Below are 16,706 nucleotides of genomic sequence, written 5' to 3'. Positions count from 1 at the left end.
GGGAATTGAAGTCCACCAGTCTTCAAGTGGCCAAGGTTGGCTGGGGAATTCTGGGAATTGAAGTCCACCAGTCTTCAAGTGGCCAAGGTTGGCTGGGGAATTCTGGGAGTTGAAGTCCACCAGTCTTCAAGTGGCCAAGGTTGGCTGGGGAATTCTGGGAATTGAAGTCCACCAGTCTTCAAGTGGCCAAGGTTGGCTGGGAATTCTGGGAATTGAAGTCCACCAGTCTTCAAGTGGCCAAGGTTGGCTGGGGAATTCTGGGAGTTGAAGTCCACCAGTCTTCAAGTGGTCAAGGTTGGCTGGGGAATTCTGGGAATTGAAGTCCACCAGTCTTCAAGTGGCCAAGGTTGGCTGGGGAATTCTGGAAGTTGAAGTCCACCAGTCTTCAAGTGGCCAAGGCTGGCTGGGGAATTCTGGGAATTGAAGTCCACCAGTCTTCAAGTGGCCAAGGTTGGCTGGGGAATTCTGGGAGTTGAAGTCCACCAGTCTTCAAGTGGCCAAGGTTGGCTGGGGAATTCTGGGAGTTGAAGTCCACCAGTCTTCCAAGTGGCCAAGGTTGGCTGGGGAATTCTGGGAGTTGAAGTCCACCAGTCTTCAAGTGGCCAAGGTTGGCTGGGGAATTCTGGGAGTTGAAGTCCGTCAGGCTTCAAGTGGCCAAGGTTGGCTGGGGAATTCTGGGAGTTGAAGTCTGTCAGGCTTCAAGTGGCCAAGGTTGGCTGGGGAATTTATTTATTTATTTATTTATTTGATTTGCCAATTGTTTACAAGATAATAAGTATAAGTGTATACATAGTTGTGAATACATGAAATGGGTACATATAAGAAAAATAAAAGAAGAATAAGAGAAACAATAGGACAGGGAGGGTAGGCACGTTGGTACGCTTATGCACGAATTCTGGGAGTTGAAGTCCACCAGTCTTCAAGTGGCCAAGGTTGGCTGGGGAATTGTGGGAGTTGAAGTCCACCAGTCTTCAAGTGGCCAAGGTTGGCTGGGGAATTCTGGGAGTTGACGTCCGTCAGGCTTCAAGTAGCCAAGGTTGGAGACCCCTGCCCTAAACCATGCCAGCATGAACAGAAAACGGTAAATGGGAACTTCCTAGGGTGACCCATCCCTGCAACAGAAGCCAATCAGAAAGTAAGTCCAAAGTGGGAGCATTGGCATGCGCAGGCAACTTCCCGCATACCTCTGTGCATGCGCATGTGTCTCCCATGCATGCGTCTCCCCCCCCCCATGTATGCGCAACAGATACCTACAATCGGCTGGCGGGGGGCGCACACCCATGTGACAGTACTTCTGGCACGCATGCCATAGGTTCGCCATCACAGCCCTATTCTATACCAGTGCTTTTGTTTTTTCCTACCTATTTTTCTCGCCGCTGAATTCTTTCTTGTTGGACAGGGCCCAGCGCTCAAATCTGTCAAGATCCTTCTGGATCATGAGACTAGTTTCCAAAGTGTTAGCAATTCCCCCTAGCCTGATGTCGTCTGCACATTTGATAATCTCCCCTTCTATCACGGTGTCGTCACTGTGGCTTCTACCCTCCTTTGTGGCTGCATGTTGGGTTTTAAGTACATCTTGTGCTTTGATTACATGGTGGGTTTTCCAGGGATGAGGTGCGTTTGTTGCCGTTCTGATTAGACGTTGCAGCTTTGAGATCAAGGCTAAATTAATTTTCTTTTGATGGGTTTAAATCGGAGCAAACCAGCAGCCCCATCATGTCATCGTTCATGAGTTTTTGTTGACATCTGGAGTCCACAAGCTTTCTCACTCAGCTGGTTCCACAGCCAAGTCAGGAACACATACGCATACGGAAGGAGGGAGGGAGGGAGAAAGAGAAGGAAGGAGGGAGAGAGAGAAGAGAGAGGGAAGGAGAGGAGGGGGGAGAGAGAGAGAGAGGGAGGGAGAGAGGGAGAGAGGGAGGGAGAGAGAGAAGGAGGGAGGAAGATAGAGAATGAGAGAAAGGGAGGGAGGGAGAAAGAGGGAGAGAGAGAGAGAGAGAGGGATGAAGGGACAGGGAGGGAGGGACAGAGAGACAGGGAGGGAGGGAGAGAGAGAGAGGGAGGGAGGGAGAGAAGGAGGGGGAGAGAGGGAGGGAGAAAGAGAAAGAAAGGGAGGGAGGGAGAGAGAGGGAGGGAGGGGGAGAGAGAGAGAGTGCTTAGATCTGATATCCATTTAGCTTCAAAGATACCCAGCAAAGTTTTGGCAGGCCAGGATCAATGGAAAACAGAGCTCTTAGCTCAGCAAAGGTGATTTATGAGCTCCCTCCAAGACATCTGCATCTCCTCCCACATCTGCTTCCACCTTTGCTGTTTGAAAGGGACCCTTTCTAGGGGGTGCGGCGGTGGCTGCTGTTCGCTCCTCTGACCCGAAACTTCTTGGCTGGCTTGCTTTGGAGTCAAATAAAAGGGAACTTAGAAGTTAACTTTTGAAAAACGTCCCCAGGAGGGGAAGGGAAGGGAGAACCAGTTGGCAAGGAGCCCAGAAGTCTGCCCCTGCTGTGCAGGAGAAAGGTGTGGCGAATTGTTGATGGAAGTTGGGAGAGTAGAGACGGAGAACCTTTATACCTTTCCTTCCTTGGGCTTTGTCCCGAAACACGTCTTGAGATAGAACCAAGAAGCCAGAGGAGGTTCCCTTTTAGCACTTCCAGCTCAACAGACGGCAAGGATCCTTTCCCACCGTAATGGATGGTGTGAAGGGGATTGACGCAATGCTTCCTGTTAGTAAGACCAAGAACTGACGTGGGAGAGAAGGAAAGGAGTCCAGATGGCCACCTTCAGCAACAGGGCCCTTAAGTCTCCCCTTAACAGAACCAAAAAGGAGCTTGAAGAGTTGAAGGTCTACAAGTCTTAAAGTTGTCAAGTTTTGGAGTCTTCTGCAATAGAGCAGGGGTCTCCAACCTTGGCCCCTTTAAGACTGGTGGACTTCACCTCCCAGAGTTCCTCAGCCAGCCATGAATGATAGAGTTGGAAGAGACCAGAAGGGTCATCTAAGTCAACCTTGGCCACTTTAAGACTTGTGGACTTCACCTCCCAGAGTTCCTCAGCCATCCATGAATGATAGAGTTGGAAGAGACCAGAAGGGTCATCTAAGTCAGGGGTCTCCAACCTTGGCCACTAAGACTTATGGACTTCAACTCCCAGAATTCCTCAGCCAGCTTTGCTGGGAGTTGAAAGCCTAACTCATGGACTGAGGATGGAGCGGAAGCGCCAGAGAAGGACATAGTAGGCAAAAAAAATATTGCAAAGACATGTTGGTAACAAACTGAGAAAGGCCCTTCAGACGGATGTTTTGTCTGCTAGCACCTGTCAATAAACATGTGGGATGTTTTGAACCCTTGCCAAGACAAACCCAAACTTCCTTTCTCACTGTGGGGTCTTCTCCAGATGTTTTGACCTACAACTCCCATTATCCCTCACTGGTTTTGTTGGTCAGCACATCTGGGCACCAGGAAGCTGGAAAGGGTGTTTGGGTGTCTCTTTTAATTTCAGCAGCAAAATCTATTTTTGGCTTTTAAAACAACACAAAGGCAAACCATTAGGTAATAGATTCCTAGAAGGCCATTTGGGGAATGGAATAACAGAACAGGGTTGGAAGGGACCTGGCTAAAACAGGAGACTCTGTACCAATACCATTCCAGACAAATGGCTGCCCAGTCTCTTCTTACATGGCTCCAGTGATGGAGCCCTCAACTCCTGCAGACAAGCCATTCAGCAAAATCTATATACCTAAAAGCGAAATACCACTCAAGCATCACCACAAAATCTCCAGAACCGTCAAGCCTACAAACTTGAAATTGGAACCGTATGTTCCTCTTGGCTTCTAGGGGCTCACTAAGAAAGGATTTTTCGAAATGACCATCAGAGCATTTAGAGTATTTCCTATATTATTATTATTATTAACACGCTCTGATGCTAAGGAGTTCTACTCCCCTCCCCACCTGGAAAGAAATCTCTTCCAAATGCAAAACACAAGCAGAGAAGAGTTTCAGTTTCAGTTTCACAGCACCAAGCAGCTTTAGTCCAGAACAGTTGAGCTAAGCCACGCCCAGGCTCCTTGCTGTCTCTTTCTTGGTCACACAGCAAATACTGCTTCAGTTTCCAAACAACCCTCAATTCTCTCACAGACTGGCAGGAAGCTAGCCAGATGAATACCGATGGATGCTGGTAGGCAGAGGCAGAATATTTTTCCCCTTATTTTCCTCCCCAAAAACTAAGCCCGTAGTTTTGTAGCGAAGCACGGGTATCGAGCTAGTAAGTAAATAAAACAAAAATAATAAGCCTATTCCAAGGCTGGGCTTTCTTTCCTGCTGGACAAACCACATCTAGGCAGGAACATGTCCAGAGGAGGTGGCAAAACCTCTGAACCAAATGCTTTTGCACATCTCCGTTGTGGTGATGAAATTCTGCTGGCTTTGTTCTTCCAAATATTTCCCTTATGAAGTAGAAAATGTAACATAACTACCTAAATGTAGCTATATATCCTCTGAATATTATGCTTTGCTAATTCACCGGGGGAACTTTTGAGTCAGATTTTCATTTTAGGAGAAAAAGAAGTGGGGAAACGGAGACAATTTGCTTCAGAGGATAAATAAAATCTGGGAAGAGGAAAAGTCGACACAAACTCCAAAATAATGTCTGATTTGTCTGGTAACCAATAAAGTAATGGCTGAATAAACAATGGTATAAGCCAGAAGATTTTTATTTTAAAATGTAAATGGAGTTCTTCACAACATCTTCTTTCAATCCAAGGATTAGAACTTCTCATAGCTCAATGTTGATGCCCATATTTTCTCTCTCTCTCTTTTAGGAGGAAGATGATGATGGACTTCCCAAAAAGAAGTGGCCAACGGTGGATGCTTCCTATTATGGCGGGCGTGGAGTTGGAGGCATTAAGCGGATGGAGGTAAGCTGCTCCCTGTTTCCGATTGCCAACAAATCAAACACAATCCAAAAGGAACAGAAACCTTGTAATGCTTTTACAAAATAATTAGCTGTGATAAGCACAAGCCTTGCCAAACTGTGTGAGACTTGCCAAAAGAGAACAGACAAGACATAATTTGCAATACAAGAATCTTCAAATACATACTCAGGATACTGGAATGTCCCCGAGGCTGGAGTTTCAAAACGTCTTTGCCTTCTGCAAAGTACATTCGTTTCACAGCTGGCTTTTATCTTCTTGAAAGTGGGGTCATTACCTTGCAGCCTTACTCCTGAGTCGCCCGTGCTGTTGCAGCTGCTCTTTCCTGCGAGCAACCTTGCGTGCACGTGCACTTGGCTCAGGCTCCTTGGGAACCTCCTCATCACTGCTGCCAGCCCCCACAATCTCTGAAGGCAGCAGTCCACTCCCCAATGGTCCTGGACCCTCATCCGAGTCCTCGCTCTCCTCAGTCATCCGCACCTGCTGCCAGCTAACCACAACACTGAAGGGGGAAATTCCCCGCAGGCCAGTTTATAAACACAATCTGCTTGAACCAAATTTATTTGAATGTCCCCAGGTTCAATGAATACCAGGTTCAGTTCTCAAGTTTCAATGAAAAAAAAACCAAGAAAGTCCAGTTGCCTTTTGGAAAAGCAACTTTCCCAGGGCAACCATGACCTGGATGATGGAGAATGGAATTCATGGGGAGCTGAACTTAGGTCTCTTCTGAGAACACAATGACTCCAAACTGATGATGCATTTGACGCTGCCCTCGGGCTGTGCCTCCTCATCTCCTACATTCCCTTCCCCTCACAACCCTCAGCAGAGCCCCGGTGAAGCCTCTTTCTTCTCCTCCTCAGCTGACCCTGGAACTGCCTGCCACTTTGTTGTGAGGAGGGGACAAAGAGAGCCAAGGACTATGAGGAAAACTACGGCCCTGTTCCCCATTCTGGCTTGTCCCTTCAGGGAGGAAGAGAGTTCCTCCTTCCAGTGCCAGCATCCCACAGCCAGCCCTATCTTAACAGATAACACATAATCAGAGTTGGAAGGGACCTTGTAGGTCATCTAGTCCAACCCCCCCGCACCCAAGCAGGAGACCCTACACCATTTCTGACAGGTGGCAGTCCACTCTCTTCTTGAAAGCCTCCAGGGATGAATCTCCCACAACTTCCAAAGGCAACTTCTGTTCCATGGGTGGATTGTTCTCCCTGTCAGAAAGTTTCTCCTTATTTCCAGGTTGAATCTCTCTCCTTGTTCAGTTTCCATCCATTATTCCTTGTCTGGCCTTCGGGTGCTTTGGATAATAGCTTGACCCCTTCCTCCTCTCTGGGGCAGCCCTTCAAATATTGGAAGATTGTTCTCCTGTCTCCCCTGGTTCCTGCAACCGTCCATCATAGGTTTCAGCCTCCAGTCCCCTCATCATCCTGGTTGCTCTTCTCTGTACTTTTTCTAGAGTCTCAACATCTTTTTTATAGTGTGGTGACTGTTTTTTTTTTTCTATTATCTTTTCCAGTATCTTCCTGGCTATTGATGTTAGGCTGATTGGTCTGTAGTTTCCTGGGTCTGTTTTTCTTTTCTTCCTTTTTTGAAGATGGGAACCACATCAGCTCTTTTCCAGTCCTCTGGTAGTTCCCCGGTGCTCCAAGATTTTTGAAAGATACGGTGCAGTGGTTCTGAGATGACCTCTGCCAGCCCCTTTAAAACTCTGGGATGTAATCCGTCAGGCCCCGGTGATTTGTGTTCAATCTTACTAGCAGGCATCCCTTGTTCTCCCCTCACCAGCATAGCTTTTACACCCTTTGGGATGGGGAAGGCGCATTTATTGTGTAAGCATTTTGATGTTTTATCTTGTGGGTTTTGTGGTTATGAAGTGCCTGGAATCACCTCTAGGCAAGTTGGGTGGCATGGACGTGTAGCAAGCAATAGAAGCCAGTCTTCCCAGAGAAATTATTGAAGTATCACAGCTTTCACTCTTCCTTTTCTAACTGATAAGGCTAGTAATTAAGTATATAAAGCTTTCTGGCTAATTTATCTGCAACAGGAAAGGGGGAGGTAACTCTGAATCAACTGCTGGCTTGGTTGGGTTCCTTGATAAGGCTTCCGGGAATTTTAGGGCCAGGAGGAGAGAGAGAGAGAGAGAAACATTGCAGTTCGCTAGCAGAATTAAGAAGAGTTCTGGGGATCATCTCCAACTGTTGAGGACTTGTAAACTCAAGATTTTCCACTGGTATGTTCCTCCAAAGTCTCCAATGTAATCCTTCCATTGGTGAATTTGATGAGATCAAAGAGTCTCTGAAGCAAAATCCCCATCTTTATGTCTCCTTAGACCAAGCAAGGGCCTCCAAACTTGGCAACTTTTAAGACTTGTGGACTTCAACTCCCAGAATTGAAGCTGGCTGAGGAATTCTGGGAGTTGAAGTCCACAAGTCTTAAAGTTGCCAAGTTTGGAGACCTCTGGTCTATGTTTTCATCTGCAGGACTTTGATCATCTTAGTTTCTCTAAAATGTTTTGCTTTCCTTTTTCTGCCCCATCCCCGCTCCATAATTGTTGCCTTCATCTTCTCCCCAACTCACCTCAGAAGCAGGTCTAGGCCAACAGCTTCGGAGCTCCTCATGGTCTTCTCCCTAAAAAGCCAACAAGCTAATGTGTTTCACCAGTCTTTTTGCTGGTGAATTGTCAGAGGACTTGGGCGATCAACCAGCTTCCATTGGCCACTCTAGGCCAAGTGAAGGCATGTCCCCTTCCCTCCCATTTGGAGGACATGGTCCTCCAAGGCTTTTCTGCTTGGACACAGGAAGAGTCTGCATTCTTCAATCGGGATGGCCGAGGAATTGCTGGCCGAGGAATTCTGGGAGTTGAAGTCCACAACTCTTAAAGTTGCCAAGGTTGGAGACCCCTGCCCAGTGGTGGGATTCAACCCATGTAACAACCGGTTTGGTTTGCGCACAGCATTTGAAATCCGCCCATTTTCAGCTCAGGTAGATGGAGATGTTTTCCCTTTCAGGTTCGTTGGGGAGAAAAGGGATCGACTGAAGAAGGGGCGAAGCTGGAGAAGGCCAAGAACGCCCGCATCAAGATGCCAGAACAAGAGTACGAATTCCCAGAGCCAAGGAATCTCGGAAGCAGCAACCGCAGGTCCTCCTCACCACAGAAGTGGTACTCGCCAATCAAGGTACGTCTCTGGCTGGCTGGGCAATTCTGGGAGTTGAAGTCCTTGGGGCTTAAAAGTGGCCGAGGTTGGAGACCACCCCTGATTTAATACACAGCATTATGGAATTCATCCATAATGACTTCAGAGCTTTCCTAGAATCGACTTCCTTGTGCCAGTTTTCTACCCCTGGCTCAACTCTCTTCCTTGCCACCGTGCTGGACTTATTTTGTAAACCTGGTAATGAGGAAGAAGAAGGGGGGGAAAGGGTAATTGGAGAGGAAGGGGTTAAGTCCTGTCCTCCCGCCGTTTGAATCCTCTGCCTCCTTCCCCCACGCCCCACTCACTTATAAAATAAACTTGGATTTGGGATCCTTGTCTCCTCATAACATCTTCTAGGGGGGGGGTGACTGGGAATCCTGCCCGTTTCCAGCCTTAGCAGAATTTAAAATATGAGACAAAGTATAACAGCTTTATTTGCAAGCTTGCTTCCACTTCTCGGTGTTTGGAGCCAAATTCCTGGCTATGTTTGAGAGTCTGAATGGAGCTTAGCCAAAGAGAGGAAGGCAGAATATGCCCCCCTGGCTACAAAGGGGCTTTTCTGTTTATCAGATCAACCTTGGGTTTAATCTCTTTGGAGCCATACCACCTATGGAAAACAGCTAGTCTTTCCCCCCTCAAAACCAGCATGGAAACGAGCCACGATTAAATGTGCATATTAAAATTGCTGTCCAGGTGAACATGTGTTCATACACAATAACTGTGACTTTGGCATAGAAATAGGGTGTCTCTTCCAGCCTGCTATCTTTCCCCTCCCCCATGTAAATAGTTTTTTTTATTTTTATACAAAAACATCAAATAAAACCCTATTTCAGTTATACAGTGTGTCGTCTGTACATGTATCCTGTGCACGTATTAATATTTGTATACATTTCTTACTAAGTTTACATTTGTATTGTAATCTATCCAGCATTATATATCATAATATTACATTGTTACCGCGTCATTTAATTTCTCATTTTATTTTCCAACCATCTATAAAATAAATCCCAAATCTGATAGTACTCCCTTTCTTCTTGCTCTCTAATGGCCAGTGTTAATTTACTCATTTCTGCACATTCCATTGTTTTCTTAATCTCCTCCTTCTCCACCACCGGAATCTTTTCATTTTTCCAATTTTGAGCAAATAACTTCCAGCCTGTTATCTCTGGACCCATCCAAGGATTGGCTTGTTTCTGGATTCCCCTGACTGATGCTCAAGGCTACTTCGTAGCATTATTCTAAAATGGGCAGGTGACCATCTCACCTTCCTAACTTCAAGGGTGAAGCTTGACGTGCATGTGAAGGACATTTGTTACATACCTACATTTGTTCATTGATTAGTAAAGAGTCCACCCATTTCTTCTGCTTGGTTGGATGGCGTGTAGTGTACGCCTATAGCAGTGTCATTTTTTCCCCTTTTATATTCATACATTATATTTTATATTGATATTTCCTTTTATATTCACCCAGCACTGCTTATACTGCGTTATGATCAAAGATTGTCCTAAAAATATCAGCCTCTTGGGCCAAGAAAAGCTGGGTTTTGTGGCATGCATAAATTAGGCATTTCTAGCGTGAATATATTTTGTTTTCACTTCTTTTTGGGGGGGTGGGGTTTGCTTGGCTTTGCATAATTAATTCTGCTTTTGCCAGACCTTGAGAAAAAAGAAGGGATTGTGAAGGTCACGAAAGTTCAATAGAAACTCGATCCAGACATTTATTGGGATTTCAAGATTCCAATGTTGTAGAAGGACTAGAATATTATTCCTTTTTTTTTTTTTTTTTTAAAGGAAGAAAAATAAACTTGATATTTTGGTAGCTGAATTCCAGGACCAGCAGGCTGCCTATTTTTCCTGCAATACTGTTGCACATGTTGGAAGCATGTTAGCTTCCAAACTAAATTCAAACTATTTACGTGCCCTGAGTTCACATATCCCACTATACCGCCATGTTTAATTTATTCCAAATAGAAGAGAATGAATGAGCTGGGAGGGACCTTAGAGGTCTTCTAGTCCAGCCCCTTGCTCAAGCAAAAGAACCTATACAATCTCAGACAAGTGACTGGTCCAGTGTCTTCTTTAAAACCTCCAGTGATGGAGCGCCCAATATTTCTGGTGGCCAGCTGTTCCACTGGTTAATTGTTCTCACAGTTAGGAAGTTTCTCCTTAATTCCAGATTGCTTCTCTCCTTGATTAGTTTCCGTCCATTGTTTCTTGTCTTACTTTCTGATGCTTTGGGGAATAATTTGACCCCTCTTCTTTGGGGCAGCCCTGCTATCATGTCACCCCTAATACTTTTTTCTAGACTAGCCAGAGCCAAATCCTGCAGCCGTTCTTCTATGTCCGGGGTTTCCAACCTTGGCAACTTTTAAGACTTGTGGACTTCAACTCCCAGAATTGAAGCTGGCTGAGGAATTCTGGGAGTTGAAGTCCACAAGTTGCCAAGTTTGGAGACCTCTGGTCTATGTTTTCATCTGCAGGACTTTGATCATCTTAGTTTCTCTAAAATGTTTTGCTTTCCTTTTTCTGCCCCATCCCCGCTCCATAATTGTTGCCTTCATCTTCTCCCCAACTCACCTCAGAAGCAGGTCTAGGCCAACAGCTTCGGAGCTCCTCGTGGCCTTCTCCCTAAAAAGCCAACAAGCTAATGTGTTTCCCCAGTCTTTTTGCTGGTGAATTGTCAGAGGACTTGGGCGATCAACCAGCTTCCATTGGCCACTCTAGGCCAAGTGAAGGCATGTCCCCTTCCCTCCCATTTGGAGGACATGGGGAGAGTCTGCATCCTTCAATTGGGAGAGTCCCTTTCACTGGATCCAAAAAGCTCCTGCGCTTTCTCAACCCAGAGACAGCAATGAACCAGTTGAGATGTTGGACCATGAAGTGGGAGAAAACAATCTGCCTTTATCTCACATCGTGGTTGAACTCCCCCACTATCCTGGACCCATCAGCTGTGGCTTGGTCCGTTATGGACTCTGGTTGAGAACCTCTGTGTCAGGATTCCATGATCCCCCACCCCTCTGGGTGTATCATAATTCATATTCTCCAGCGAAAGACGTCCATAGCCAAGAGTCATCAATCACATTCTCCAATTCGAGATTTGCGCAGCGGAAGCTTCAGTCACCCAGTTACAATCTCTGTAAAATATGAATGGAATGCACTTTCGATTCCAAACTGCTACACTGCTCTTTCCTACTCCTTTCCCCTCCCTCTTTCTGTTGGCAACTATAAAATGGGCATAGAAATGTTTTATGAGTTGACATTCTGGTCTATATCAGTAGACTTAGATGGCCTCTTGTTCTGGATCATTCCTGGCATCCCTATCCCCCCAAAAAGGTTGGATTAGATAACCCATGAGGTCCTTCCAATGCACAGGTTTTGTGGTTCTATGTCCCTTCTCTTCTGGGAGCCATTTTTGAAGACTTTGCACATTTTCTTGTAGGCTCTGGGGGGGGTATTAAAAACTGCTGTAGCAACAAAGAGAAATGTGGTACCAAAATCACATTCTGGGACGCAGAACCTGGTTTAAATTAAGTCTTGCAGATGGTTATTTGGATGAAGAGCAGCCTCTACAAACACGTTACAATAAGAAGACAGCAAGGGGCCCATATTTTTCCCTATCAAAATGACTTTCCATTGTTATTTTCTCCTTTATAGTTAAGAAATCTGGAACGTTGCCATTGTAAGACATGCTCCTTTGTTTATCCACATTTGTTTGAGGAACCTTCGTGAGTTGGCGTAGCCTCTCCTCCTTCAGCTGAGAGACTAAATGACAGACCCACAATCACTGTGAGACTTACAGGAGGGAGCAGGAATCTTGACATCTGCTCTCTCTGTTGTGTTGTGCATCCTTTGGTCTGTCTGTTGTAGCACGGGGAAAAAATGAGACATGCTCTCCAGACAGGCCTGGGCGTGTTTACATTCACCAGTAGTGTCTGTGGGTGCAAGGGAGCTATGCAAAAAAGCCACAACCCTCCTACTTAAGAGAGGTTTGCAACATGGCTTTCCGTGCAACCCAGTCGGCTCGTTGTGGCTGCCTACTTATTTTCTGAACTGGACGTACTTTAGAAATATCTCCCTGGTCCATGGAGGGTTCCTTAGCTTGAGTGACCCTAGAGAAATGGACTGTCAGGGCTATGGTAGTTACACCCATTTAAATCGTGAGTCTCTAGCCGGATTCCCAAAGCTTAAAGAAGATTTATTAGGAGTAGACATGCCAGCGCTGCCTGGGTGCAGCCGACGCTGAGACACATCATTCATTGTCACCCTTGACCCTGGTTTTCCCTCCACCCCCTGGGCGTATCATAATTCATATTCTCCAATGGGACACATCCATAGCCCAGAGTCATCAATCATGCTCTCCAGTTAGAATTTTGCATGGCAGAAACTTAGGTGACCTAGTTACTATCTTTGAAAACATTAATGGAATGTGCTTTCAGTTTTGCAAGCGGCTGCACTGCTCCCCCTTCCCTTTCTGTTGGCAACTCTAAAAAAGACCAGAGAAATATTTTATGAGTTGACATGAACCTTTTGAAGACTGACCATCAAATCGTTCCTCTGTGTTTGTGGGAAGGTGAGGAAGATGCACTTCCGTCTCAAGTGTTTGCTGAAGGATCCTGGGAGACCTTCAAAATATTCCTGTTGGGGTTGGTCACAAGTCTTAAAGTGGCCAAGGTTGGAGACCCCTGCCGGAGATGGATGGTGTCTTTTTTCTCTCATATGTCAGACAAGATGGGTATTTTGATTTCTGATGTTATAACATTAATGCGTTTTTGTGCACTGCAGCTTCTGCCTCTGTTGCAAACTGATTTTTGTCTTGTGCCGATCTTGCAACGGGTATGTGATGCCATTTCCTTGTTTTACAGGGAAAGCTGGATGCCCTCTGGGTTCTTCTGAGGAAAGGCTACGACCGGGTGTCCGTCATGCGACCACAGCCAGGAGACAAGGTACCCTTCACTCGGGGCTGCATACAAATTCTCTGAGTTTCCCTCTCTCTAGGTCAGTGTTTTTCAAACTCGGCCATTTTTAGAATGTGCGGACTTCATCTCCCAGAATTCCCCAGCCTGCCAGGAATTCTGGAAGCTGAAATCCACGCAATTTAAAGTGGGCCAAGTTTGAGAAGCACTGCTGTAAATGTTGTCAGAGAATTGGGATTGAAGGGGAAGTTATTAAATATATGAGAAAAAAAATGCATTTATATATAAATATACTTATGGAATTTAGTTATTTAAAATTACATTTTAATTCATTCCATACAATAGTTGGTTTTCTCCTGTTCCCTTCCACTTATTGGAATATGACCCTCTGATTGTGTATCTCTAATGAACACACACACACACACACACACAATGAAGTAACTGAGGACATGTTAGAAAAGAAACCCATTTTGGTGTAGCTATTCACAGAAAACAAAGACTTGGTGATATTAAAAAGCCTTTGACTTGTCTGTAACTTAAAGGCAAAATGGTTTTGATTAAGAATGACTCCAAACATTTAAAACAATGAACAACTGTGTAATTTCCGTCTTAGAATAGTTATTTGGGGTTTGGGGTTTTTAATCTTGTGGGACTATAAAAAGTCTGCATGACAAGGGATTTTTCAGCTGTTAGGCAATTCAAAGTGGAGATTTTCTGGAATGGTCTTCTGCTTGAGAAAGAGGTTGGACTAGAAGATCTCCAGGGGTCCCTTCCAACTCTGTTATGGTGTAGTCTGTATTGTTTGCCAGACTAATCCTCACTGTGCAAGCAGCTAAGTTCCAGGGCTACTGATGATCTGAATCTGTTTCCTGTTCCTTTAAATTTTGTTCCATTGAAAAGCTGTTAAAGGTCCCTCTGGAGCAGTTTTATAACAAAGGAATGATGTCAGAATTAAGGCTAAAGAGATACAAAGGCTGCTGTATTATATCTGCGCCAAGCATTCCTGATATTTTTGCTTTATACTTAAACATGCATTTTCTATAATATGAGCAGAAAAGCACGCTTCATAGAAAAACGTGTATTTTCTATGAAGCATTTTCTTGCTGTCTCACAAATTTCAAATGCTGCGATAGGAACCAGGAAACCGTGTCCTTCTCTAGGAGACACACACACACACACACACACACCCTGCTGCTCACAACTCAGCCTCTTCTTCCTTCAGATCCTGGTTTTATTCTTTCTCTTTGACTCCAATTTCCTTTTTGGATTGGAGAGCCACCCTAAGGCACTGCCACCAATGCTGGTCACCAAATTACCAGGATGGCAGCCACCACCATGTGGCAAGAATAAAGGGCAAATCTTCCATCATGTGGTTGTAAGCTCACAATTTGACTTTTGCGGAGGGCGGGAGGGGAAACCTTCCTTCCTGCAGAATCCCCTGGCTTGGCCTGCTTACAGTGGCAAAGACGACTCCGGGGCCATGTTCCTCAGCCCATGCTTCCAAGCCTCGCACCATTGAGGCAGGATTGTTCCTTTTTTGATACTGCTGGAGAGGCAAAAGGCAAATAGCTCATTTCCAAGGACAGGGCTGAGCAAAGTTGTGAAATGTGCTTCCTTGGGGGAAAGGATGCCACCAAGCACAGCTGTTTGCAATCAGAGCGAAGGACGATGGTCACAGGGCGGCTTATGGTTGGCTCGCATTTGCAAGGGCCGACGTTTGCAATTTTCTCAGCATTAATGAGGTTTATTTTTACTTTCAGAAGGATAGCTGAATACCCATGTGCCTTCCCCACCTTAAAAGAGACTCCAGGGCTGTCCCCCCCTCCCCATAACAAGATTATTAATAGGATTGGGAATGGGGGCCTTAATTACTGGGGCAACCACTTTGGGATTCTGCAGCTGTGTTCTGCATTTGCATAACAAAACAGTGGCTTTTCAAGGCGTCTGTTGGCCAGCTATCAAATGTGTTCCAGCTCAAAGCTTCAGGGGCTCTTAAAGCTGTCCGAAAACTATTTTCTCTCTCCCCTCCTTCCAGTCTCTGCATTAAAAAGTGCCAACGGCACAGTCTTGCATGCAAAACCAGGCATGGAAGGAATGACATTTTCAAGAGCTGATATTCCTTGCTATCTATGAATATTTATTGCTTTCTATATAAAAGTAGTCCTTTAATGCCCAGGTAGCAATAAAGACAGGTAGCCATCAACTTACACTACAGCACTTCAGTTGGCGATGGTTCGAAAGTTACGATGTCACTTAAAACAAGTGACTTCCCACTGGCCTCTTCAATGACTTGGTGGAAAGCCAGCAGGAAAGGCCACAAATAGTGATCACATGATGCTCTAATTATTGAAAATGTAGAATAGAAATAGAATAAAGAATAGAGAATAGAATAGAATAGAGAATAGAATAGGATTAGGATAGGAATAGGAATAGGAATAGAGCTGGAAGGGATCTTGGAGGTCATCTAGTCCAGTCCCCTGCTCAAGCAGGAGAACCTATACCATCCCAGTCAAATGGCTGTCCAGTCTCTTCTTCAAAGCCTCCAGTGATGGAGCACCCACAACTTCTGGAAGCCGGCTCTGTTCCACTGATGAATTGTTCTGTCATGAAATTCCTCCTTAGTTCTAGGTTGCTTCTCTCCTTGATTAGATTCCATCCGTTGTTCCTTGTCTCACCCAAAATATTCTACTCTGCTCTTTAATCGGTGGAACCACTTGCCTCCAGAAGTTGTGAATGCTCCAACACTGGGAAGTTTTTAAAAAGATGTTGGACAACCCTTTGTCTGAAGTGTAGGGTTTCCTGCCTAGGCGGGGGGTTGGACTAGAACAGGGATCCCCAACCTTTTCGACGCCGCGGCCCGGTTCCGAGCGTCAGCTGGCGCGCGCGCCCGGTTCCGGCGTCAGCTGGCGCCGCCATCTTTTGGCGAAAAATCACTTCCGGTTACGTCACGGAAGTGATTTTTCGTCAAAAATGAGCGGCGCCAGCGCTTCTGGTGAGCTTTTCGGGTAGAAATGGCTTTCTACCGGAAAAGCTCACCAGCGCTAGCGCCGCCATCTTTTTGACGAAAAATTGCTTTTTACCAAAAAGATGGCGGCGCCCAGCAACCAGCGCCAGTAAGGCTTGTTCCGCGGACCGGTACCGGTCCGCGGACCGCGTTGGGGACCCTGGACTAGAAGACCTCCAAGGTCCCCTTCCAACTCTGTTCTTCTCTCCTCTCCTCTCTCTTTCCTCTCCTCTTCCCAAGGCATTGAAAATCTGCAGTGTGTCCTGTGTTTGCATTGGCCTGCCTTAAGGTCTCGTTTTTGCTTGTCTTTCAGGGTCGCTGCATTAACTTCACTCGAGTGAAGACCTCCCAGGCGCCCCCCAGATACCCCCTCAACAACTCCTACCACCCTCCACCCCCGCCCCCAGCCCCTGCTTACAACCCTCCCCCGCTTGCCCCCATCTACACCCCGCCATCCCCAAGCTCCCCACCCCTTCCCCCTTCCACACTGCTTCCGCCCCTCCTCACGCTCCTCCCCAACCGGGCTCCTCCCCTTCCCGACCCCCTCCCCGCCCTTCCGTCTAAAGGCCAAGCCGCTCTCCCCCAGAAGCACTTCTCCAGCCATTTCCCACCGTACCGTTTCGGTTCCATGAACAGAAGTGGCCTTTTCGCGTTCTGGGCAACGAAAAGAAGAAAGTGCTT

At 46.1% G+C, this 16,706-nt stretch overlaps 1 protein-coding gene across 1 annotated transcript in view; it reads left to right on the top strand.

The window, feature by feature from the left end:
* ANTXR1 (ANTXR cell adhesion molecule 1) overlaps window positions 1-16,706 on the top strand; it is a 106,978-nt gene extending 90,272 nt beyond the window's left edge. The window contains 5 exon segments of the mRNA XM_087969595.1: window positions 4,808-4,903; window positions 7,924-8,091; window positions 12,971-13,051; window positions 16,339-16,552; window positions 16,555-16,706. Of these exon segments, the coding sequence (XP_087825721.1) occupies window positions 4,808-4,903; window positions 7,924-8,091; window positions 12,971-13,051; window positions 16,339-16,552; window positions 16,555-16,589 (594 nt within the window). The 3' untranslated portion in view covers window positions 16,590-16,706.

This window comes from Notechis scutatus, chromosome 7, assembly GCF_049901735.1.
Source record: "Notechis scutatus isolate UNSWTSFEM ecotype Mainland chromosome 7, rNotScu1.2, whole genome shotgun sequence".
Taxonomy (NCBI): domain Eukaryota; kingdom Metazoa; phylum Chordata; class Lepidosauria; order Squamata; family Elapidae; genus Notechis; species Notechis scutatus.
The sequence above is the reverse complement of the archived record's forward strand: the minus strand, read 5'-3'. Positions and strand labels throughout refer to the sequence as shown.